Source organism: Ursus arctos, unplaced genomic scaffold, assembly GCF_023065955.2.
Source record: "Ursus arctos isolate Adak ecotype North America unplaced genomic scaffold, UrsArc2.0 scaffold_2, whole genome shotgun sequence".
Taxonomy (NCBI): Eukaryota; Metazoa; Chordata; class Mammalia; order Carnivora; family Ursidae; genus Ursus; species Ursus arctos.
This window is the reverse complement of record NW_026622874.1, coordinates 2,569,197-2,595,550: the sequence shown is the minus strand read 5'-3', so window position 1 is coordinate 2,595,550 and position 26,354 is coordinate 2,569,197. Positions and strand designations below refer to the sequence as shown.

Here is a 26,354-nt window from a genome sequence, read left to right as displayed (position 1 = left end):
TATTGTCGATAATGCTGCTATAAACATTGAGGTGCATGTATCCCTTTGAATTGGTATTTTTGTGTAATTTGGGTAGTTTTACTGCTGGTTTAAGCGACAATTTCAGGAAGTGAAATTTATCACTTTTTCTCTTTAAGTTTTCATTTATTTTGTAATAAAAATCACATTTTCTTTCTCCTACTGCTGTTATTGATTCATTCAGGAAACAGAGCTAGGTAGGTACTGGGCCAAGCCCATGAAGATCATTTCCACCCTTTCATGCCTCCTGGTACCAGAAGACAAGTTGTCACTTGGATTCATCAATAGATAATATTTTATTAAAATAAGAATTGCATACATTAGAGGAAAGCATTTTCAGCTGTGTAGATTGATAGTGCTAATGCTACACCAGTTACTTCTTACTCCGCAGTAGCAGGACTTGTGGGGTAGGAGGTTCATTCTCTGTAAAGCCATCTGGTGATGGATCAGCCAGCTGATTGCCAGAAGCATAAGGATATACTGCCCTTAACGTGTGTTTTAGCTCAAGTAATTGCATACACTGACGATCATTCATACAAGAGTTTTTCTTCCTCAGACCTAATAATCTGAGTTGGTTATGTTACGCATTATTTCATAGTTCTGTTGTAGTGTTACTACGTATCGAGTGCACTATTGTCTGTCTCACAGCATTCTAGTAATATCACTTGGATTCTTGCCATTAGTCCTCAATTTTAATTGTAAGTGACTGGAAGCAACATTTTTAAAATATAAATAAACAAAACCAGTAAAATATATGTAAGGTTGAAACTTAGAAGTGTAGTTGAAGCTGTGTGTTCTGCTGAACATCTGTAGTTTTTGTTTTGTTTAATTTAAGCCTTAAGTATTAGATTTTCAGGATGTTCAGTCCTGAAATGAGCTAGAATCTAACAGGAAAGGCCATTTTCAAAGCCAGTCATAGCTGTCGGGAACATGGAAACTGGACTATGATTCTGGGTCAGTGTTTGCTTCCCTCTGATCTTCAAAGGTCAGAGCTTTAAACTTGTCAGGTAGCTGTTGAAAACTATGTGACAAGAAGATGAAGAATATGGGGCAGACAACTGAAGGCAGGGGTGGAAACCAGGGTTTAAGCGCTTTAATTGTAGCAAAGGTTAAACGATTAATTTCTCACCTTCTGTCCCTGGAGATTTCCGGATGATTCACTTCAAGAAGATTTGCCACAGCTCCAGAACTACTCATTCATTCATTAAAAATAGCTTGTCAGACACTCACTAGATGTGGAACACTGCATTAGGCTCTGGGGATACAGAGATAAACATCTCTGTAGTTCAGCTCTGCACTGACTTAGAAGGATACTGCCCCCAGTGTCACCATCCCAGGCTGGGGTAGTAACAACCTGCTGTTTGTTCAGGTATCACTTTAGGCTTATCTCAGTCGTGGCACCTACTGACCAACATTGCCCAAGGACTAAGTTCCTTGTGGACAGCTTTTTTAATTTGTTTTGTCTTTGTGCACCCTACCTACCTACCCATAGTTCTCAGACTTGGCAGGTTTCTCAACAAGTATTTACTGAAAGAACTGGGGATGGAAGAGGATAGGTTTTGCTTGCTTTCAAAGAGGTCGCCAGCTAGACACATTATCATGTAATAGTGCAGCGTCGTTAATGCTATAAATTATAGTTTAAATTACAGCAGAGATGTTTGAAAAAGTATTGTTGGGCTGCGGAGAAAAGATTGGCTTACTTTGCCATGGGAATAGATTTACAGAAAGGCATTGGTTAGTTTTGTGCATTGTCATGCTCTGAGGTTTAAGTGCTAAAATTAAGCACAGAAGATAGGGACTAATACAATTTTCTGTCAAGTCTAGTCTGTATTTCTAATGCTGTAGGCTTTTAAAATTAAGTTGTTAGAGTGTTAGGAAAGTCAGTGAGGATTGCTGGTATGGGAAATGGAAGAGTTTTGAGTTGTGTTTTAGTTTTAAAACTCTTAGGACTCTGAGTCTGTTTAGTTTTTTAATCTAAACCTAAGCCATACCTATGTTAATCGTAGGTTTCATGATTGATGGGTCAGCATACACCATATGGTCTAATCCCTGAAACTTTACTAGTAAGTTTTTGGGCTAATGTTGTGGTTTTTTTAATTTAAATCTCATTATGTAAAATTATTGTATTATACTAGATAATAAATAGTAGTACTCTGGTAGTATCACATTCCCTTCTTTGAATTCAAAGAACTCCAGCATTTTTATTTAAGTTGATCTTTAATTTGGAAGGGTGACACTTTTATAATAACATCCTGCCTATAGAGTTCTTCTGCTTACCAACTAAAAATCTAAACATTAACTAAAGCCTTCAGAGTGAAAAAATTTATGTTCCAAAGCCTCCTACTTTATTCACAGGAGCTCCTGTTTATATTCTATTTGTTTAAGCCTAGTTGCAATATACTTAGATTATTTTTAAGGCTTTGCAGGAAGGAATAGAGCCAGTGCAATGAAAAATGACGACTGATAAGGGAGAAGACAGAAAAAAACAAATAATGTGAGTACAGAGTCTCAGAAAAGTAGGACGATATAATATTAGGACAGATACATGCATATTAATAAATTCTGAGAAACTCACTATTTTTCGGCATAGTTTGATAACTTGATAATAGTAATAATCATGACCCATTAAATACAGTGTTCAGTTTTAAGTTGTGAGAGGTAGATAAATGTGAAATATAATTTAAAATATTTTGGGGGTACCTGGGTGGCTCAGTCAGTTAAGTGTGACTCCTGATTTCAGCTCAAGTCTCGATCTCAGGGTTGTTAGTTCAAGCCCCACAGTGGGCTCCACACCCAGAAGAGCCTACTTAAGAAAATAAATAAAATTAAAATTAAAATAACATGAAATAAAATATTTTCATCCAAAATGGTAAAACTAAAAACTGGTATTAATCCTTTAAGGCAGGCTTGGCAAACTTTTTCCTGTAAAGGGCCAAAAAATGATTATTTTAGGCTTTATAGGCCATATGATCTCTGTCACATCTCAGCTCGGCTGTTTTAAGGCAAACGTCTGTGTTCCTATAAAACTTTATTCACAAGGGCGCCTGGGTGGCTCAGTAGGTTAAGCATCCGACTCTTGATTTTGGCTCAGGTCATGATCACAGGGTTGTGAGACGAAGCCCCCGGTCAGGCTCTCTGCCCTCAGTGTGGAATCTGCTTGAGATTCTTTCCTTCTCCCTCTGCCCCTCCCCCCGCTAGTGTGCACATTTGTGTGTTTGCTCACTCTCAATAAATTTTAAAAATCTTAAAAAAAAAAAAAAAACATTATTCACAAAAATAACAAAAGGCCAGAGTTAGCCAATGCTTGCTTTAAGGGAAAACTTGAATGTCCAAAACAACTTGTTCTAAGACAGACAGAAACAAATACAAAACTAAACAAAATAAAGATTTACTGTGTCTCTAATTTAAAATCAGAGCTATGAAGGCAGAGAGAGTGCTTGAGTGGTTTTTTTCCCCCAATTACATTTTTAAAAATTGTGGTAAAATATACATAACATAAAATTTACCATTTTTAGGTGTGCAATTCAGTGACATAAATTGCACTCTCCATGTGTAACTGATACCACTATCTATTTCTAGAACTTTTTCATCATTCTGAACAGAAACTCTGTACCTGTTATATAGTAACTCCCTCTCTGCCCAGCCTCTTGTAACTTCCATTCTACTTTCTGTCTATGAATTTGCCCATTTTAGGTACCTTATGAAAGTGGATCATACAACATTTGCCCTTTTGTGTCTGGCTGATTTCACTTAGCATAATGTGATAGTTCATCCATGTTGTTACCGGATAGAATTTCATTTCCTTTAATGATGGAATAATATTTTCATTGAATATGCAAATCATATTTTGCTCATCTGCTGGTGGACACTTGGGTTGTTTCCACCTTTTAGCTATTGTGACAATGCTGCAGTGAACACTGGCATACAGGTATCTTTTACTCCATACTTTTCCATCTTTTGAGTATGTACCTACCTAGGAGTGGAACTTCTGGGTGATATGGAAATTCTGTTTGATTTTTTTTTTTTTTTTTTTTAATGAGAGCAAGCCAGGGGGAGGAGCAGAGGGAGAGGAACAAGTAGATTCCATGCTGAGTGGGGAGACAGATGGGGGTTCCATCCCATGACCCTGAGATCACAACCTGAGCGGAAACCAAGAATCAGACACTTAACTGACTGAGCCACCCAGGCGCCCCTCCATTTGGCTTTTTGAGAAACTGCAGCGGTTGCACTTTGTTACATCCCCACTAGCAATGCACAGGTGTTCCAGTTTCTCCACATCCTCATCAACACTTGTTTTCATTTTTTGGTAATAGATCACATACATCCTAATGGGTGTGAAATGGTATATGTCATTGTGGTTTTGATTTGTATTTTTCTAATCATTAATACTCTGGATATTAATCCCTTATCAGAGAAATGATTTTCAAATATATTCTTCCGTTCCTTTCACTGTTTTGATAGTGTCTGTTGACGTACAAAAGTTTTAAAATTTTTATGAAGTTTATCTGTTTTTTCTTTTGTTTCCTGTGCTTTGGTGTCATCTGTAAGAAACCATTACCAAATAAAAGGATCATGCAGACACACACCCCCCTTTTTCTTGTTAGAATTTTATATAGTTTTAGCTCTTATGTTTAGGTCTTTGATCCATTTTGAGTTAACTTTTGCATATGGTCAGGTATGAGGCCAACTTCATTCTTCTGCATGTGAATATCCCGTTTTCCCAGGACAATTTGTTAAAACAACTGTCTTTTCCCCAGTAAGTGGTGTTGGCACCCTTGTTGAACATCAGTAGTCCATATATGTGACGGTTTGTTTCTGGGCTCTCTATTGTGTTTCATTGCTGTATATGTTTGTCTTATTGGCAATGTTTTAATTACTATAGCTTTTAGGAAGTTCTGAAATCAGGAAACATTGTGCACATTTCAACTTTGCTTTTCTTTTTCATAGTTGTTTTGGCTCTTCAGGGTCCCTTGAGATTCCATATGAATTTTAGGATGGATTTCTCAATTTCTTCAAACAGTGCTCTTGGGATTTTGATAAAGATTGCATCAAATCTGTAGTTTGCATTGTGTAATCTTGTCATCTTAGCAATATTACATCTTCAAGTTCTTGATGACACAGTGTCTTTTTATTTGGGTCTTTTCAAATTTCTTTCAGCAATGTTTTATATTATTCGGTGTACAAGTCCTGAGCCATCTTGGTTATAGTTAATGCTAAGTTTTTGTTACTATTGATGCTTTTATAAATGGACTTTAAAATTTTTTCTTTTCATATTGTTCATTGGTAATAAGTAGACATGCAAGTGATTTTTGACTGGATTTTACATCCTGCAATTTTTCTGATTCCTTTCTTGATGTAAATGGTTGTTGGGGCTTTGTGTGTGTGTGTGTGTGTGTGTGTGTGTGTGTGTAAGTTCTCATAAAATCATGCCATCTTTGGAGAAAGATGATTGTACTTCTTTCATTCCAATTTTGATACCTTTAATTTCTCTTCTTACCTAATTACTATGGCTAGGATTTCCAGTACCATATAGAATAGAAATGATGGAAGCAGGTATTCTTGTCTTGTTCCTGATTTTAGGGGTGCAGGTTTCAGTCTCTCATTATTGAGTCTGATGTTAGCCATGGGATTTTCATATTTGATCTTTATCATGTTCCCTTTTATTCCTAGTTTATTAGATGCTTTTTTAAAATCAGAAAAGGGTTTTGAATTTTCTCAAATGCTTTTTTGTGCACCAGTTGAGATGATCGTGTGGGTTTTTTTTTTTCGTCATTCTTCTTTTGCTTCATTCTTCATTTTCTTCATTCCATTCATTTTCTTCTTCATTAATATGGCCTGTCATATTGATTGATTTTCCTGTGTTGAACCATCCTTTTATTCCAGGAATAAGTTCCACATGGCTCTTGTATATATTCCTTTTAATATGCTACTGAATTGAGTTTGCTAGTATTTTGTTAAAGATTGTTGCATCAATATAAGGTAGTGGTCTGTGATTTTTTTGTAGTTTTTATGTCTATGGTATCAGGTAATGCTGATTTCATAGAATGAATTAGGATATCTTCCCTCCTTTTCAAGTTTTTGGAAGACTTTGACAAAGATTGGTGCTAATTCCTTTTTAAATGGCAGATACAGGGGCGCCTGGGTGGCTCAGTCATTAAGCGTCTGCCTTCAGCTCAGGACGTGATCCCAGGGTTCTGGGATCGAGCCCCGCATCGGGCTCCCTGCTCTGCTGGGAGCCTGCCTCTTCCTCTCCCACTCCCCATGCTTGTGTTCCCTCTCTCGCTGGCTGTCTCTCTCTCTGTCAAATAAATAAAATCTTTAAAATAAATAAACAAACAAACAAACGTTAGATACAATTTAACACTGAAGACATCTGGTCCTTGACTGTTTTTTGTTGGGATGTTTTGATTAGATTCAGTCTCTTTACTATAAATCTATTCAGTTTTTCTATAACTTCATGATTTAACTTGGTTTGGTTGTGTGTTTCTAAGAATTTTTCAATTTCATTGAGGTCATGCAGTTTTTTTAGCTTACACTGGTTTATAATATTCTCTAAAATCCTTTTTTATTTTTCTAAAATCAGTAATGTCACCATTTTTATTTCAGATTTTAGTGATTTGAGTCTTCTATTTAGTCAGTCTAGCTAACGACTTCATTTGTTGGTCTTTCAAAAAAACAACTTTTTAAATTTTTTTTCTTGTTTTTCATGCTCTTATTTTGTTTATTCTTTATTGTTTTCTTTCTTCAGCTAGCTTTGTGTTTAGTTTGCTCTATTCTCATTCTTTAAGGTATTAAGAATAACATGTTAATAACAATTAATAACAGGTTATTAGCTTGAGATATTTCTTTTTTAATATATACATTCACAGCTGTAAATTTACCTCTTAGCACTTCTTTTGCTGTCTCCTGTAAGCTTTGGTATGTTGTGTTCTTGTCTTCACATCTCTCAATGTATTTTTTTCATTCTCTTACAACTGCTTCTTTTACCCATTGGTTGTGTGGAGTGTGTTGTTTAAGTTCCACCTATTGAGAATATTCCTGTTTTCATTCTGTTACTGATTTCTAATTTCCTTCCATTGTGATCGAAAGAGTTGTTTTGCACTTTTTGCTCTATTAAAATATATTAACTTTTGTCTCAAGTGTAGCATAATGTGCTATCCTAGAGAATGTGCTTTATGCACTTGAGAAGAATGTGATTCTGCTGTAGTTGAATTGAGCATTTTATGTATGTCTGTTGGGTATATTGGTTATAGTGTTGTCAAGCAGACTCCCCACTGAGCACAGAGCCCAACTGGGGTCTCAGTCTCATGACCCTGAGATCATGACCTGAACCAAAACCAAAAATCAGATGCTCAACTGAATGCGCCACTCAGGCGCCCCAACAGATACTGTTATTTTATCTGATTATTTTCTGCCTTTTCATAGGAGAGTTTAATACATTTACATTTAATATGATTTTTGAAGAATTTACTTCTGTCACTTACCTATTTTTTTGCACTCTATATGATTTTTTTGTTGTTGCTCAATTTCTCCACTACTGCATGGTTTTTTGTATTTAGTTGATTTTTGTCTAATGTGCCATTTTGATTTACTTCTTTCCTTTTCTACATGTTTAGTTATCTTCTTGGTGGTTACCTTGAGGATTACAAATCACATCTTAAATTTGTAATAACCTAATTTCAGTAATACCAACTTAATCTCAAGAGTATACAGTCTCCTTCTGTAAATCTCCATTTCTCCCCTTTTATATTTCCCACAGATTATATTTTTATATATTGTATTCCTATTGGCATAGCTTTATAATTATTGTTTTACGTATTTGCCTATTAAATGATATTGGGAAAAGAGAAAAATTACAAATCGTATTCAAAATACAATCATCCTGGGGCACCTGGGTGGCTCAGTTAGTTAGGTGTCTGCCTTTGGCTCAGGTCATGATCCTGGGGTCCTGGGATCAAGCCCCACATCAGGCCCCCTGCTAAGCAGGGAGCCTACATCTCCCTTTCCCTCTGCTGCTCCCCCTGCTTGTGCTCTCTTTCTCTAAAATAAATAAATAAATCTTTAAAATCTAAAAAAAAAAAAAAAGTACAATCATCCTAGATTTATATTTGCCTATATAGTTACTTTACCTCGTCTTTAATTTTTCTTGTGGTTTCTAGTTACTGTCTAGTATCTTTTCATTTCAGCCTGAAAGTCTCTCTTTTGCATTTCTTATAGGCCAGTCTACTGGTAGTGAACTCCATCAGTTTTTGTTTAACTGAAAATGTCTTAATTGTGATTCGTTCTTAAAAGACAGTTTTATCAGATACAGAATTCTTGGTTGACAGTTTTTACCCCAGACTTTATAAATATGCCATCCTGCTGCTTTCTCGCTTCCATGGTATATGAGGAGAAATCACCTGTTAATCTTATTAGGGACCCTTTGTCCATGACACGTGTCTTCTTGTGATGTTTTCAAAACTATCTTTTTCTTTCAGTTTTGACAGTTTGAATATAATAGGCTGAGTGTGGCTCTGTGTGAATTTATCCTGCTTGGAGTTTGTTGAATTTCTTGGGTATGTGTATCTATCCTCAGATTTGGGAAGTTTTTTTGCCATTATTTCTTCCCCTTTCTCTGTTTCTTCTCCTTCTAGGACTCCTAAAATGTGTGTGTTGCTACATTTGATGATATCCTACAGATCCCTCAGGCTCTGTTTATGTTATTCTTTTCTTTTTGTCACACTATATACTTCCAATTGTGTTATCTTCAGATTTGTTGATCATTTCTTCTTCTGCAATTTGTTGAATTTCTGTAGTGACATTTTCATTTTATATAATTTCTGTCTCCCTTTTATGCTCTTGGCTTTCTCATAGATCATTTTGCCGATTCCCCTTAGTTCTTAGTCATGTAACACAATTGATTTAACATCTTTGACTAATAATTAAAATATCTGACTACTAATTTAAAATAATTAAACTAATAATTCAAATATCCGACTAAAAATTTAAAATAATTAAACGATCTTCCTTGGAGATGGTTTCTGTCCCCTTTTTTCCCCTGCAAGTGAGTTTTCCTTTTGCTTGCTCTCAATATATAGTTTGAGCACTGAGCTGGATATTTAAAGTATTATATTGTGATATATATGGAAATTTAATTATCCCATTCCTTAGGGATTGCTTAATATTTCTTGTTGAGTGCTAAAGCCAACTGTTACTCTTCTGAACTATTTTTTGCAAGATGTGTATTCCTTGTTGTGTGCGGTCACTGAAATTTCTCTTCTGTCATCTCTGTAGTCAGCCAGTGACCTGATAAGGTTTCCTTAAAAACATGGCTCCCAAAAGGGGAAGAAAACAAAGCCACAACCACACACTGACTCTCCAAATTTCATAAAAGATGCTTCAGCTCATAGGACTTGAAGCTATGATGGCCAGCACAAAGGCTCAGTGATAAAAAAAAAAAAAAACAAAAACAGCAATCAGCAGCCAGAGCACAGAATCCAATATTTGGATGACAAGGTCTTTATATTGGATCCTGGCTCCAGTGAGCCACGCTAGAAATGCAAGAGGCTATCCATAGGCTACTTCTTGGAGTTTTTGGAATGGGAAATGGGGATGGTATCTGCTACCATGCAAAATACTGAAGTTCAGCAGCCTCTTTGGCTAGACACCAGAGCCCCAAAATAGTTACTTCAGATAGTTCTTAGGAGTTCAGTAGTCGTTTAGGCAGCGGGATGGATTTCTGGAGCTTCCTCTTCCTCCATTTTTTGTGATATTCCTAAGTAGCTTAAGAATTGAATTGCTTACCAGGGTAGAAGTGCTCTGCTTAACCAAGGAGATTAATACATAGAAACTGCAACTAGAACAGTGAAACCCCTAAACCATTCCTTGGTTTCGTTCCTACAACATCAGTAGTGTGTCTATGCCCATTATCAGGGGATATGGGAAGGGTCTCCTGTGGTAAACTGAACTGTTCCATAGAGGAATAAAGTAAACTAAAGATGTTGACCTCCCCTACCCCACCCCACCCCCCAAAAAAGGGGGCTTGCATTTTCTTCCATTGCTGGATTTTCCAATTGGTGGTTCTCTGTTATAATAAGCTGAGAGCTTAACCTGTAATTTTTAGTTCTGTAATGTATAGTAGCCTTATGTTTAATTATACAAATAATGTTACTATTAAGAAAAGAGTAAATTGGGAAAAGAGACAATGAAAACAAAAATTTCATTTGTATTTTAATTCTAAAAATACTCGAGTGTATTGGACTGTGAATATACTTATGAAAAGATACTGTATTTTAGTAAATTATATCAATGTGCATTATAGTCAGTAGCAAAGCAAATCAGCCCACATCTCTCAATGTCTTCGAACACCAATCGTTTTTATTTTTTCCTCATACATCTATTGTTCACCTGGGGGTTAGATGATCTACTGACCACCTGACTTCTGATTGTATGTTAGGGCCATGTCTGTTCCACATGTCTCTCATTCATCCTGAACAATTATCTAGCCCGGGCATGTTCTTTTTTTGTTGATGGCAGAGGTCAGGAGGGCAAGCCAGTTGCCTAAGCACATTTTAGATTCTACTTGCATCGCATCTAGTAACATCATCCTATTGGCCAAAACAAGTCATGAAGCAGAGCCCAGATTTATGGAGTGGGAAATTATATCCTCCCCCCAGTTGGAAGAAATGCAGAGTCACAGGGCAAAGGTTATAGTTTGTGGTAGAATTTGAGTATGTAAGAAGGCCCTGGGCTCCAGTCTTCAGAAAAACTCAGTGGTCCTGTATACTATTCAGACTTTAGATCCCAATGAGAACTGTCCATGCTTTGAGACAGTGTTGTAGGAATTTTAATCGTTGATTCATTAAATTTACTTTTCTAGAATTGAAATAAATATGAAATAAAGACTATAGCATTTTTAATTTTATGAGTAAGTCATAAGCTACATTATATTGTCATAATTTTTATCCTTAAGTATTCCTTTAAGTGAATACTTTTACAGCATTGACATAGAAGATACTCAGTAATGTTGATTGGTTAGTTGGTACTGTTCCAGGCTCAAGTTATAACTTTAGGGTATTATTTGGCAGAAGAGATTAGGAGGAGAGGGAGAAACGGAAATGATGAACATTAATTGGGTGCTTCCCATATGCTAGGTGTCATAAGATACCATGTCTGTGTTTCATTTTGTCTTTAGATATTCTCCCTTTGGGTTTTTTTTGTTTCCTTTTTCTTTGTACAGATAAGATATCTGAAATCCAGAAACATTTATTATTTTTGTCATTTTGGGGTTTTGAGTCACTTAGAAAGCAAGAGGGACTAGGGTTTTAATTCAGAGAGTCTACTCCAAAACACGTTTTCCTAGCTCATCCGAAAACTCTACAAGGAAGTGTAAGTGCTGTCACGTCTAGTCAAGACCTTGGGCGTGTTCTGTACAGTTGTCAAACCCCGAAACTTCTTTTCCCCCTCCCCTTAGAGGAACCTGAGCTGAAACCTCTATCTTGGTCTTTGAGGAAGCTCTCAACCAGGTTTCAGTTTTATCATGTGTGAGTGTCAGTATTACTCAGCGAGTAGAAAGAGATCATTGGAATTGAAGGACCAGTGAAAAAGCTGTCTTAGATAAGGAGAGAGCCCTATGTAAAAGTTGAAGCACAGTAACTTTTTGTTATATCTCATTCCTTACCCATTGTTGAGAAGAGGACTCAAGGCCCTTGCACCTCTCAAATAAATAAATACCCTTCATCTTGAGAATTATGATTTTTATTTTTGTTTTTCAGAAAATATCTACTCTCTTAGTTACCTTTTAAGTGTCATTGAAAGTCAAAACAAAATATATGAAAAGCCACTGTTTTCACATTATTTTATGTAATTACATGCAGTTGACTGCTGAACAATGCAGGAGTTAGGAGTGCCAACCCCTACACAGCTGAAAATCCATGTATAAATTTCGACTCCCCCAAAATGTAACTCCTAATAGCCTACTGTTGACCAGAAGCTTTACCAATAACATGAACTGTTAACACATATATTTGTTACATGTATTATATGTTGTATTCTTACAGTTAAACTAGAGAAAAGAAAAATGTCATTAAGAAAATCATAAGGAAGAGAAAAATATAATTACAGTACTGTATTTATCAAAAAATCCACATATAAGCAGATCCATGTAGTTCAAACTCATGTTGTTCAAGGGTCAACTGTAATTATTGTTTGTATGTTTATGTTATAGAATTATGTATTATATATTTACATATTAATATAATTCTGTTTGATATTGTCTAAATACTTAAAACTGTTTTTGTAGCATATGAATAATGCTAACATAAAACTTTTTGATTTTGAAAATGTTATATTGCTCCCGTTGCCCGTGTTTGGCTCTGCTGTTTTAGTTTACTGTGTTTAGGCTAATTTTATTTCCTTTTAACATGTCTCACTGTAGGTTTTTTTTTTTTCAGTTCCTTTAAATAAATATATAACTATTAGCTTACTTATTAATAATATCATCTTTTAAAGTTGTTTTGTTTTCAAATGCAGTTTAGATTGGAGAGTTTTTCTTGGATAAAATTTTTTTGATTCTCTGTTGACTTGGCCAAGATGTAACACGAAATGCTAAAAGCCAATTCGACAGAGAATAATGGACACATGAAAGACTAACAACATCTCCAACACGGAGTTAGGTGGATGAAAGATTGAAAAATCCACATAAATTGACCGTATCAATTGTGGATAAGCTGAGAGTGGAGTAAGACTTGATTGTTTTGGCTTTACAGAAGACTACTTGCCTGTTTTGGTGAAACCCATTGTTTCATGTATGTGTTGATAAATTTATAATATATAAGAGTTTTACCTTAACGTAAAATTTTACATTTTATAGAATTTTGCTTTAATGTATAGATATAGTTCTTACTGCAGAATATTTCAGTTCACTGTAGTATAGTTTGCTTCTAATTAAATTATAAAAGAATGTGCCATTTCATGGAAAAAATATAAGTAGTTTTTTGATTCCCAAGAAAAAAACTGTTGAGTAGATACTATCCTTATCCCCATTTTAAAGAAGAGTAAACTAAGGGGCAGGAGATAAATAACTTGCCCCAGGTCATGTAGAATAAAAAGTGTTGGAACCCAGAGTCAGATTCTTCATCTGTCAGTCTGTCTGACTCTAAGGTTTATGTTCTAAATGACATAGCCGCATTCTCTAGCAGAGCTGTTCTCAAAACTCAATCCACAGGCCTCTGGGAGTTCCCAAAACCATTTCAAAGGTCAAGGCATCAAAACTATTTCATAATAACATCAGAACATTATTTGCCTTTTTTATTGTTTGTCATTTGAACTGATAGTGTAAAAAGAGTGGTGGGTAAAGCTGCTGGTTCCTTAGCATAGATCCAGGCCGAACTATACCAATAGTAATTATATCCTTCACTGCCATGCACTTGCAGTTAAGACACACACACACACAAAAAGCCAGTTTCACTTAAGAATGTCTGGTAAAGTGGTAAAAATGGGAGTTACATCTTTTTACTATTCTGTGCCAGTAATTGGAAGGACGCATGAAGCGCTTACGTTGTGCACCAAAGTACCGTGAGTGGCTCAGGGAGAAGCATGTGTGTCATCTTTGACTTGTGAGCTGCCCTGCTTGTTTCACAGAGCGCCTTGTTACTCGACACAATGGCTGATTTATGGTTTTGTAGACTTGAGTGTTTGGCAAACAAAGTAAGCCTGTCATCTCAAAGAAAAGAATTGGGGGTATTTTTTTGCCAATAAAATTTGAGCTTTCAAGAGAAAATTAGAATTTTAGGAAACTTGATTTTGCCACCATGACCCTCACAGCTGCATCATACTTAAAGACTTCTCTGAGGAGATGAGTGATGAAATGAACGACTGTGATGTTTTTATTTTTTTATTTTTTTAAGATATTTTATTTATTTATTTGACAGAGAGACAGCCAATGAGAGAGGGAACACAGCAGGGGGAGTGGGAGAGGAAGAAGCAGGCTCCCAGCGGAGGAGCCCGATGTGGGACTCGATCCCCGAACGCCGGGATCACGCCCTGAGCCGAAGGCAGACGCCTAAGGACTGCGCTACCCAGGCGCCCCTTAGATAATATAATGAAATGTATATGTCGTCATTTGGAAGATCTGTGTAACTCAGGGAACCAATATTTTCCAAATGACCAATTTATAATGTTACCAGATCCCTTCAAGTTGAAGATGGATTTTCATGTAACATAGTATAAAAAGTTTCAGATTTCTTATTGTAAATAAATTTCAAGAAACTTTCAAAGTTTTGGTGTAGTATCAAAGAAAAAACTACAGTTACTTGAAAAAAAAACTATTTAAATAAATTTCCCTTTTCTAAGTATTTGAATGAAGGCAGTTTAGATATTTCAAGTTCAACAATATATGGCAACAGACTGAATGCAGAGCAAATACAAAATCTTCAATTAAAGAGATTTTAAAAAATGTAAAATAGTGCTAGTTTTTGCACTAATTATTTTTGTTTTGGAAATATATTTTTCATTAAAATGTTAGTTTATTTTAAATGAATAAATAAATCTAGTTTCTCTGTTTTCATTTCTTTTTTATGGTAAATGTTAATATATATAACCCTTGTAAACAAAATGCTCTTTGGGGTTCTTTTCTTTAAAAGAGTGAAATGGGGGACACGTGGGTGGCTCAGTTGGTTAAGCGTCTGCCTTCAGCTCAGGTCACGATCCTCAGGGTCCTGAGAATGAGCCCCATGTCAGGCTCCCTGCTCAGCGGGTAGTCTGCTGCTCCCTCTCCCTCTGCTTCTCCTCCTGCTTGTGCTCGCGCTCACGCTCTCTCTCTCTCTCTCTGTCAAGTAAATAAATTTTAAAAAATAAATAAAAGAGTGAAATGGGTCCCAAGAACAAAAAGCCTAATAAGAACTGCTGTTTTAGAAAAATGTACTAAGAAAGTGAAATTCATATGAGGACAGAGAAATTGAAATTGCATGTTTTTAAAAGTTCTTTCAGTGGTCTGCACTTGGTTGACGAAGAAGCAATTTCTTTGGTTTTTATTGTTCTTAATCAGATATCAAATATATTCTTTTAACTTAGTCTTTCTCAAATCATTCATAAGTCAGACATTTATTTGTATAATATTGCTAGTATTTACTCAGGTTAACATGATAATAATGTGATCATTTACTTGAGAATTATAGACCTTTATAAGCTATGCTCAAAGCCTTTCAGAAGTATAATAAACATGAATTAGTTGACTACTTAATTGCCTAAAGTCTTCCTTTTTAACTGAACTCTTAATGGAGTCTGCATACTTACTTTTTACTAATGAGAATTTGGTAAATCTGTCATGTGGGAGGACCTCTGGACTGTCTGTTTACTTAGCTAAGAGTAGATGATGAATGCAGTTCTATTCTTAGGCCTACTTTAAAGGGTTTGGTGAATAGATACTAAAGCTAAAAATATCTGAATATATGTTTTTCTTCAATATCTCTGCAGGATGACGTAGCTTTGCCAAAGACTTAGAAGCTAAGCAGAAAATGAGCTTAACATCCTGGTTTTTGGTGAGCAGTGGAGGCACTCGCCACAGGCTGCCACGAGAGATGATTTTCGTTGGAAGAGATGACTGTGAGCTCATGTTGCAGGTAATTGCATCAAACTTCTAGATGTGTCTACTCAAAACCTGGAACTGGTAGGAAATATTCTTCAACACTACATAGAGTTGTACTTTCAGGTTCTCCCTCTTTTAACTCTAGGTACCAGTTTAATTAATTTTCTCCCTCTTGAATCATCTAAAAATAAGTTCTAAGTCTTGGGGAATAAATTTTGAAAAATGAGAGCTCGGAGTAGAGAAGTTTATTTTTAAGTAAGAAGTTTCACATTATATACTTTAAAAATAAGACTTGTAAATAATTCATAAAATTAGCATAGCATGAAGTAAAACTGAATTTTAATCATGGATGCTTCAGTGATACCAAAATTAGTTTCTCTGCTTCTTTTCGAGATGTTCATTATGATACCTTTCAGTAGTTTGGGCATAATTAAAGATTGATGGTATTTACTGCATTATGTATAAAGGAGTTACTTTTAAAACATACTTTTAAGATGTGTTTGAGTAAGGTAATTAGCAGAAAAATGGATCTCCAGATTTTTGAGAATTTAATTATTTTAACAGTTCCCTCACAGTTTAGAATAAAGTCTTATCCCCTTACTCTTCCTCCTTTTTTTGTTGTTAAAAATGGTACACATATGCTTAAGAGTAGAAATGTTTATTCTGTTAGCCCAGTGGTTCTTAACTGGGGCAATCCTGTCTCCCCCTGTCCAAAGGACATTCGGCAATATCTGATTGTTACAAGTGGGGGAGGTTGGAGGTGGTCGCTACTGACATTGAGTAAGTGGTAGCCCAGAGGCCACATGTGCCACTAAGCATCCCGCAGTGTATGGCATAGCCCCTCCCGCCCCGCCCTGGGCACACACAGCAAGGAGGTGTCTGGCCCTAAATACCTGTAGGACTGAGATTGAGAAACCCTGCATTATCCCTAGAAAAATCAAATTTGCATCTGTTTGTTATACATGTTTACTTTAAAATTAGGGAACTTACTTTATAGTTCTGGAGCAGTGAGAGTAAAGCCGCTCTATAGCTATGCGAGCGTAGTATATGAATGTAGTAAGGGTAGTTTACGAGTAAGGTGCACATACAGTGACACCTTAATTCAACAAATTCAATGCGAAAAATAGAGTAGTACAGTTTTCTGTGGTTCTTAGTGAGATGGGAGTGTTGACAGTGGCAACTGAGAAAAAGGCAATAATGGTTCTGTTTGGATAAAGGCCTGTTGGAACTGGACTCTATCTTAGGCACAGAGAGTGGGAGCTTATTTATCAGAGAGCAGAAGAGGTGCTTTCTATATGGCATTTGTATCAATCAGCCAAGAAGTGTGGGAATGGTGGTTGAGGAGTTTGCAGGGTAAGTCTCTTCTTACATGGAGATAAGGAATATTAAGAGACATGACTGATATGGTGTCTGGTCCTGGACTATGTGGGAGAAATGGAAATTTTCAGGCAGTTTGTGAGGTGGAGGGAGAGAGCTGTGAGTCCGGGGAGACCAAGGTGGGTTCCAGTTCACAGGACACAGTATCAGAGAGGAAAGAGGTACACAGAGAGGGAACTTTGCAGAGGTAATCCTCCGGTATGCAGTTGAGTACTGATCACATATATGTGCAGAAACTAACCAAGAAGGGGAAAAAAGCACTCAAAAGAATTAGAGTTGACAGTGCTGGTCAGTAACATGGTCAGGAATGTCTGTCTTAATAGCCAGACTGGAAAACCTCATGATTCACAAGGCATTGGTCTCTACCCCTTCAATAGTGGGGAATAATTTACCATAGACTGAGTTCTACCCTCATTTACATCTGAAAAGCAGTATCCAAAAGGGTCATATTCTTTTCAGGTAACTTAACTATGTCTCATAACAAAGTCCGAGAATATTTATAGGAATACAGAAATATCCAACACCCCCAAAAGGCAAAATTTATAGTATCTGGTATACAATAAAAAGTACCAGTCTTGTAAAGAAGCAGGAAAATATGACCTGTAATAAAGACTGATAGTAAAAGATGTTTTGTTTCTGAAGAGTTTGGCTAAGTTTGGCAAAATAAAAGCTTGGCACAGTCTGGCAAAATTTAAAAAAAAATGGTAAAAAAATCTTGAAAAATATTTCAAAAAACTTAATACAAAGCTAGTGACTCTGGCTTATATAAAAGTAGACATACAGACAAGTGGACTAGAATAGAGTCCGGAAATAAACCTCTATGTATCTGTGGCTGATGTAATTTGAATTATGTTCCCCCCCTCAAAAAAAGATATATTGAAGTCCTAATCTTCCATACCTGTGAATGTGACTTTATTTCCAAATAAAGTCTTTGAGGATGTAATCAAGTTAAGATAAAGCCATTTGGGGGGCGCCTGGGTGGCACAGCAGTTAAGCATCTACCTCCGGCTCAGGGCATGATCCCGGCATTCTGGGATCGAGCTCCACATCAGGTTCCTCCGCTATGAGCCTGCTTCTTCCTCTCCCACTCCCCCTGCTTGTGTTCCCTCTCGCTGGCTGTCTCTATCTCTGTCGAATAAATAAATAAAATCTTGAAAAAAAAAAAAAAAGATAAAGCCATTTGGATGGACTCTAATCCAGTATGACTTGTCCTCATAAGGAAAGGAAAAGACAGACACAGGGGGAAAACAGCTATGTCAAGAAAGACGCAGAGATTACAGTTAGGCTATCAGAAACCAAGGAACACCTGAGTGCACCAGAAGCCAGAAGAGGCAAGGAAAGAAGAGATCCTCTCCTAGAAGTGTTGGAAGAAATACGGCCCTACCAACACCTTGATTTTGGATTTTTAGAGTCCAGGCTATGAGAGAATAAACTTGTGTTGTTTTAGACCACCTTTGTGACACTTTGTTATGATACCCCTGGAAACTATTACAGTGGCAGGCTGAGCTTCTAGAAGGGTGTTAAATTCATTCAGTGGAGGGAGAAATAATTTCTTTGGCAGATGAGGCTTGGGACAAGTGGATTTCCACTACAAAAGAATGAAGTTGGATCCCTACCACACATCAAATATAAAAATTAACCAAAGTGGATCAATGACCTAAATTTAAGAGCCAAAGCCATAAAACTCTTAGATGAAAACGTAGGGATATGTCATCACAACCTTGGATTTGGCAGTGGATTCTTAGATATGACACCAGTGGCACCAACCACAAAAGAAAGAGTAGATATATGAGACTTCATTAAAATTAAAAATTTGTGTATCTAAGGACACTACCAACAGAGTGAAGAGTGGGAGAAAATATTTGGAAAATTATATGTATCTTATAAAGGTTTAATATCCAGAGTATATGAAGAATTCCTGCAACTCAACAACAAAAAGACAAGCAGCCCACTTAAAAAATGGACAAGAGACTTGACTACACACTTCTTCAAAGAAGATCTAAAAATGCTCAATAAACACATGAGAAGAAGATGCTCAACATCATTTGTCATTAAGAAATGCCAATCAGAACCACGGTGAGATAGCACTTCACATCTACTAAGATGGCTGTAATTTTTTTAAAACAGGAAAATAAATGTCAGTGAAGATGTGGAGAAATTGAAATTCTTGTATGTTGCTGGTGGGGTTGTAAAATGGTGTCGCTGCTGTAGAAAATAGTTTTTAGTGCTTCCTCAGAAAGCTGAACATAGAATTACCATATGACCAGCAGTTCCACTTTTAGATATATACCCACAGTAATTGTGTGCAAGGTCTCAAACAGATACTTGTGTGTCAGTGTCAATGATCACATTCGTTATTCACAATAGCCAAAAGGTGAAAACAACCCAAGGGTCCAATCACAAATAAGTGGATAAACAAAATGAAATGTATATACATATAATAGATTATTACTCAATTATAAAAAGGAGTGAAGTTCTCATACATGCTGCAACATAAATGAACTTTGAAAACATTATGCTAAGAGAAATAAACCAGACACAGAGGACAAATACTGCATGATTTCATTTCTTGGAAAATAGCTACAATAGGCAAATTCATAGACATAAAGAGGGTTAGCAGTTACCAGTGGCTGGGAAAAGAAGTTTGGGGAGCTGTAGCTTAAGACTTAAAGTTTGTTTGGGGTGTTAAAAAACATTTTGGAAGTAGATGGTGGTGTGCAACATTGTGAATTTAATGCCACTGAATTGTACACTTACAAATGTTTAAAATGGCAAATATTATGCTATCTATATAGATATATAGATATAGACATATCTATATATATCACCACAATGAAAAAAAAGGAAATCAATGGCAATAGAATTTTAAAATATCTTTGAATTGATTCAGTTGATTCATACTGCCTTTATAACAAACTTAAAGCAAAAATTAGTATTATTTTAATGAGCAGAAACCAATATTACAGTGCTGTAAAAAGTCAAGAGTTAAAATAACAATTTTATTTAAATTTCATAAATGTTCATGATATGGATATCTATCCTATCTATGACTGTTTTTATTTATGCTTTATTTTTTAAATAGAATGTAAAGGAGATAAGGGAACTCCATGATCAGGCAAGGAAAAAAACAGCTTTGACCTGTTCCTCTGTCTCCACCCTTAAAGATAGTTCTGCCCTTTATCTGATAGCAGCACGTTGTTTTTAGCCCTGTCCTAGACATAGTGCATTCTCTGAAAGAGATCCGTGAATAGATGGGCATGCTGGTCATCTGGCCCTCGGAATCAGTGCTACAAATTAGTAGCACTCTTCGTAGCACTGAAGGACATCTTGTATATGGAAGTCAGAGTGAATATTTGCAAATTCAGTTTTTAAGTGGTTTAATGTTAATTTAATCTTTCCTAGTATAGTAGTAAAATAAATGGATATTTAAAACATTCTTTTTATATCATTTCTGAAAAATGAACTAAGCTTATGTATAGTGTTAGAAGAGTGAAGAATTTTGTGTTTATAAATGCAAAATGTATTTGTTTTGAAAGATTGGTGCTCTAGAGTTGATGAAATTGTGTTTTCCTTTTAAAGGCTTTACACAGCGTTGGTCGTTCCACATTGGTTATGTCAGTCAGTGTGATAATTAAAATTGTTAGAAGTGCAAATAGCTAATATTTTATTGCTTTTTAATGAGTAAAGGAAGATTTTAAAAAATTTGGTTGACCTAAGTCTGCATTTATGGCTTAAAACCCCCCATTTTTAATGTACAGGAAAGTGGTTGTTAGGTTTTAGAATCTCTGCCTCTGAATGATTTTAGGTAGTTTCTTGCCTGTAAAGATTTCAACTATAAATAGATTTGCTGGTCTTCGGTGATAATACAGCTTAAACCCAAAGCAAAATGGAAATAAATGATCCTTAAGGTTATATGACCTGTTTGATTACAATAAAAATCTTTTTGTTATTTTATGACAGGAAATAAATTTTTGGAGTTTTATGTTTTTTCTTATTTCATCTCATTCCAAAAAAGGTAGTCTAAAGAACGTGATCATCAAAAAGAAAATGTGCCTGGGTATTAAAGAGTAGATGATTAAAGGACTCTGGAATTAGTTCTTGCACTTACCCTGGAAGCCTCCAGCAAAGTATTTAGACTTGCTGTGCCTGTTTGTCTTGCCGTAGGAAGATGACTGTGCTGTTTCATAAGACGTACTCTACAAAACAGATCTTAGCCGTGAATGAAAGCTATAAGTATAATTATTAGATGGAAATTACATTTTGTCTGGAGTAACACACATTAATATTTAAAGTACCTTGTATTTAAATAGTCCTTTCTATTTCTCAGTGTCACTTACATAATTTTAGTTGTTCCTCTCAACAGTTTCCTGAAAGATACAGTCATCCCCATTTTACAGATAGTAAAATTAAGATTCAGAAAGACTTAGTCACAGGGCCAGTATCACATAACCATTATGTCATGGAAGCTGATATTCGAGTCTTGGTAATATTGGCTCAAAATCAAATGACCTTTCTCTTCTACCAGTAAGCCGCTACTGCATGTGTGTAACCTCAAACAGGCTCGCTAACTTACTTCTCCTGCTAGTAAACATGTTCAGGCTTTTGTTGCAATATATGGGATACTTCTAAATACAAATAGAGCTGCATTTTGAAAAGTTGGCTATCTAAATTCTAATTTTATTTTCATAAAATTTTTAATTGCACCAAATAATCTAATTTTGCTCTGTTTTGAGAAACACCATCATAGTAACTGAAACATGTTTTTTTTCCCTGATGCATAAAAAAAACTGTAACAGAATTATATTTGACTTACTATTTTAATATTTTAACTTTCACACTGGTGTAAGAACAGTCCCCAGGAGGATAATGGAATATGTTTTGAAGATCATAGGTAACTTATTTTCATTTGTCTTTTGGAGACACACAGCAAAGAATAAGTCACTGTGTATTACTCTGATTGTAAAAATGCAATTAAGATTTTAAAAAGTCAGCCACAGGGTCTTTAAAAAAGACTTTAAAAAAACAGTGATGACACACAGTGGCAATCTTTCTTTTTCTCTTTAGGTTTTTTTAGCCTATGTGTCCATGTATGTCTGTGTTTTAGTAGGAAAAAGAAGTAATAAAAATGTTAAAAAGTAGCCATTTCATACCCAAAGCATATGTGACACATAGCAGGTAGTCATTTGTACCATATCTTGTGTTAGCTTTTAATTAAAATTAGCTTTCCATTGTGCCTGGCCTAGAATTGTTTATGTTTTGACTTATTTGATATCAGGCTTTTCATTGTTTCTTTGTTTTTTTGCAGAAAAGGAAGTATTTCTTAAATATAGCAGTGTTACTGCTTCATCTTAATACTCTAATTTTCCAGAATTTTCTCGTTTTATAATTATCTTGGCTAAGGTCCAAAATTTTTTTGTTTTGGTTCTGTTGTTTTAAGCCACTCAGTTTGTAGGTTTCTTAATATTTGTTCTGAACTTTTTAAGTTCAGTACTTTTGATATTCTGTTCTCTAAGAAAACTTTTCTATCTTCATCCTTCATGAAATGAGATGGGCTAAATAGCATGTATTTTCTTTCCAACAAACCTTTGCTAAGTATCTACAATGCACTAGGCCCCATGCTGGCTACCCAGGGATCAATGTGTATACAGGTAGGGTCTCCCTGTCCTTGAGGGCTTATTGTCTAGTAAAAGGAGATACGCATGTAAACCAGTCTAAACAGTATGGCACAGAACAGTGATATGTCTCATGTGGGGTGCACAACAGAGAGATTGATCAGTCCTACCTGCAAGGAAATGTGGAGATGAGGAATCTGGGAAGACTTCATGGAGGAGATGGCTTGAGCCGAGAAATCTTAAAAGATGAGTAAATGGTTTCTAGAAGTTTTCGAGTGTGATTGAGTACATGTTATTAAAGATAGCATGACATTCAGTGTCTATTTAGGTAATTAAAATAGTCCTTTGTGATTTATATATAGGATATGAAGGCAAACATTTTGAGAGATTAAGACTTGGAAATTAGAAGAGACCGGATCTTGGAGGGCCTTGTGTGCTAGATGAAAGACTATATATTTTACCTTAGCCAGTAAGTACACTGAGGAGTGTTTACACAGGGGAATATTGCCTTTTTAAATGCTTCCCATACCTTACGTCATTTAATCCTCACAAACAAACCTCTGAGATATGGTGTATCTTTTTTATAGATGATTAAACACAGATTAGTCATTTTCCCAAGGCCACACAATTGCCAGATGTCTCGACCAGTCCTTTTGGACTGCGGCACCTGCACTTTAAACTGTTAATCTATGTTGCTGCTCAGAACTTGGAGCTCAGAATCGCTATAAGCAGTTAGGAGGTGATAATAGCCTAGAAAGCGAGGTAAAGTTCTAAAGAAGAAAGAACCCTTTGAAATGAAGAAAAGAAGAGCATGAGAGGCATTGAAGAGTTTGGATATGCTTTTTAGTTATATATTGAGGGACGGAGAGAAAAAGAGCCTCAGACCTAGCGTTTTTGGCATAGAAATTAATGAAATAGAGTTTCAGGAGGTGTACTTTGGGGGAATAAGGTAGTGAGTTTGAGGTTCTGAAGGGACATCCAGATTGAGAAATTTAGTAGAAAGCAGGAAATAAATATGGGAAGTTGAGCAGAGTAGTCTGAGCAGAAGGCAGAGGTTTGGGAGTCCTGAGCATGAAGGGTAGGAGAAGCCAGGAGGAGCTGGGTTATAGAGAAGGAAATAAAGTCAGGATGATAGGGGATGGTTGCTTGGGAGAAAAGGAAGGGGTCAGCGTATGAGGTGACCTGTTGCAGTCAGGGCACTGAGGTTGCAAAATAGTAAATTATTATAAATAAGTGAGAGAACTGGAAGAATAGGAGAATGTAGTCATAGAGAAAAATACCACAGTTTAGATTCCAGGTGTCGAATCCATTTCACGTAAGATCTAGCAGTGGAGTCTGGAGTTTGGTTGTGGAAGTTGGGAAGGCTACATATTTTGTATGGGCTGTCTACATAGATTTTTTTTTTAAGATCTTATTTATTTATTTGAAAGAGAGTTTGTGAGTGGAAAGAGGGGCAGAGGGAGAGAATCTTCAAGCAGACTCCTGGCTGAGCACTGATCACCCCCTCCCCACAGTGTAGGACTCGATCTCATGACCCTGAGATAATGACCTGAGCTGAAACCAAGAGTCAGAGCCTCAACCAGCTCAGCCACCCAGGCACCCCTCTACGTAGATGTTTAAAATCAATCATGGTGAAGTAGGAATTTGAATGAAAAGGAAGACTGTGAACCGTAACTACAAAACTTCAGTCAAAGTTAGACAGAGGACCACCTGGCTGGTTCAGTTGGTAGAGCATGTGACTTTGATTTTGGGGCATGAGTTCAGGGCCGACATTGGAGGTAGAGTTTACTCAAAAAAAAAAAATAATAAGTTAAAATGACCATAGATGATTGCAGCAATCTAGGAGGGGTATGTGTGTACATAGAAATATATAGTGTGGGGGTGCCTGGGTGGCTCAGTCGTTAAGCATCTGCCTTCGGCTCAGGGCATGATCCCGGGATCCTGGGATCGAGCCCCTCATCGGGCTCCCTGCTCTGCTGGGAGCCTGCTTCTTCCTCTCCCACTCCCCCTGCTTGTGTTCCCTCTCTCGCTGGCTGTCTCTCTCTCTCTCTGTCAAATAAATAAAATCTCTTAAAAAAAAGAAAAGAAAAATATGTAGTGTGTATATATTTATACTTGTGTTTATATTTATGTAGAGGTGGATAACAAGAACTTCAAAAAAGTAAAGGGCTCTTCGTTGAAGGGGGAAAGTAGTGGTCCAAAAGCCATCATTAGTGAAGTGCGTGGATTCCCGCTGTATCTCTGAACTCAGCAGAATGTCAGATATAGGAGGAATGGCGCCCGCTTTAAAGGAAGGCAGTGGAAATAGTGTTCTCAGGGGGAAAGCCAGACTTCAGTTCAAGGAAGGAAGTAGGAGGGAACCATCTGTGAGAGCTTGAGAATGAAGAGGAGTTTTCGGGCAAGGTGGATTCTCGAGAGTGCAATGCAAAGCCTCGAAGAGAGTCTTTCTAGAAAGTAAAAATCATGAGGAAGGAGGCACACTCTTCTGGGTATTTTCTGTAAGGAGACAGTGACTAGAGGGTCTTTTTTTTTTTTAATTGAGATATAATTGACTTACAACATTGTATTAGTTTCAAGTGGACAACAGTGACTGATTGTTTGTATATATTGAGAAGTGATCACCATAATAAGTATAGTTAATATCTGTTCCTGTATAAAGCTGGAGAAAAATTTTTTTTCTTGTGATGAGGAAGGACTTTAGGAGTCTTGCATTCTTACTAGATACTTAAAGTGACAAGAATAAGAGAACTAATAAAAAATGACAATCTTCATAGTTTACACCTGATCAGCTAAGGTTTTCCCATTAGAACCAGAAACTTAATGAAGTTAGCAGTCTTTGTCAGGGTTTGAATTATATGTTTGAGAAATTCATTAGATTTGCTTTGAAATGTCCAAATGGGTTGTGAAAATTAAGTCGTAATTTACCTTCTCCTGGCTAGTTTAATCTAGAGAAAATGTGGATTTGATTATCTGGAAATGAAAATGGATTAATCAATGCTTATATGGTTAGATGTAAGTAGCAAATCTTCCTTATTCTTTCAGTTTTTCTTGACCACTCACTAGCTGTATTATGCTCTGTAATCTTGGTTTTCTGCTGAATTTCTTTGATGGGTGCTGAAACACACTGCCACCTTGAAAACAGCAGAAAACTAAACACAGGGATTTGTTTGCTTTCTTTCATTGTCTGTCAAAGAGTTACACAAATGGGAATGACTTGTTCTATGAGTTTTAAACTGATGATAGCTCTTGCCCTGAGTTCATAAGCCTGGTCTTCTCAAAAAGTTATTACCCTCTTGGGGCGCCTGGGTAGCACAGTCGTTAAGTGTCTGCCTTCGGCTCAGAGCGTGATCCCGGCGTTCCAGGATCGAGTCCCACATCGGGCTCCTCCGCTGGGAGCCTGCTTCTTCCTCTCCCACTCCCCCTGCTTGCGTTCCCTCTCTCGCTGGCTGTCTCTCTGTCACATAAATAAATAAAATCTTTAAAAAAAAAAAAAGTTATTACCCTCTTTATTTCAAAACAAACAGGGGTGCCTGGATGGCTCAGTCCGTTAACCCTGAGATCAAGCCCCACGTTGGGCTCCGTGCTCAGCCCGGAGTCTGATTGAAGATTCTGTCTGTCCCTCATCCTGTTCGCCCTGCTTGCGCATGCACATGCTCTCTCTCTTAAATAGATAAATAAATCTCAAACCAACAAACAGGATGCTTTTTCTGACCCCACATAACATCCTCACTCCTTCACTCCCCAGTCCCCAGACTTGGAATGGCATCTCAACTCAGTGGACT

At 36.5% G+C, this 26,354-nt stretch overlaps 1 protein-coding gene across 15 annotated transcripts in view; it reads left to right on the top strand.

The window, feature by feature from the left end:
- The window catches only part of CEP170 (centrosomal protein 170), a 119,865-nt gene that overhangs the window by 18,095 nt on the left and 75,416 nt on the right, over positions 1-26,354 (top strand). For all 15 annotated transcript variants that reach the window (XM_057315021.1, XM_057315020.1, XM_057315019.1 and 12 more), the window contains exon 2: positions 15,472-15,617. In XM_057315021.1, coding sequence (XP_057171004.1) covers positions 15,513-15,617 — 105 coding nt within the window. In that variant the 5' untranslated portion in view covers positions 15,472-15,512. The remainder of the gene's footprint in view (positions 1-15,471; positions 15,618-26,354) is intronic.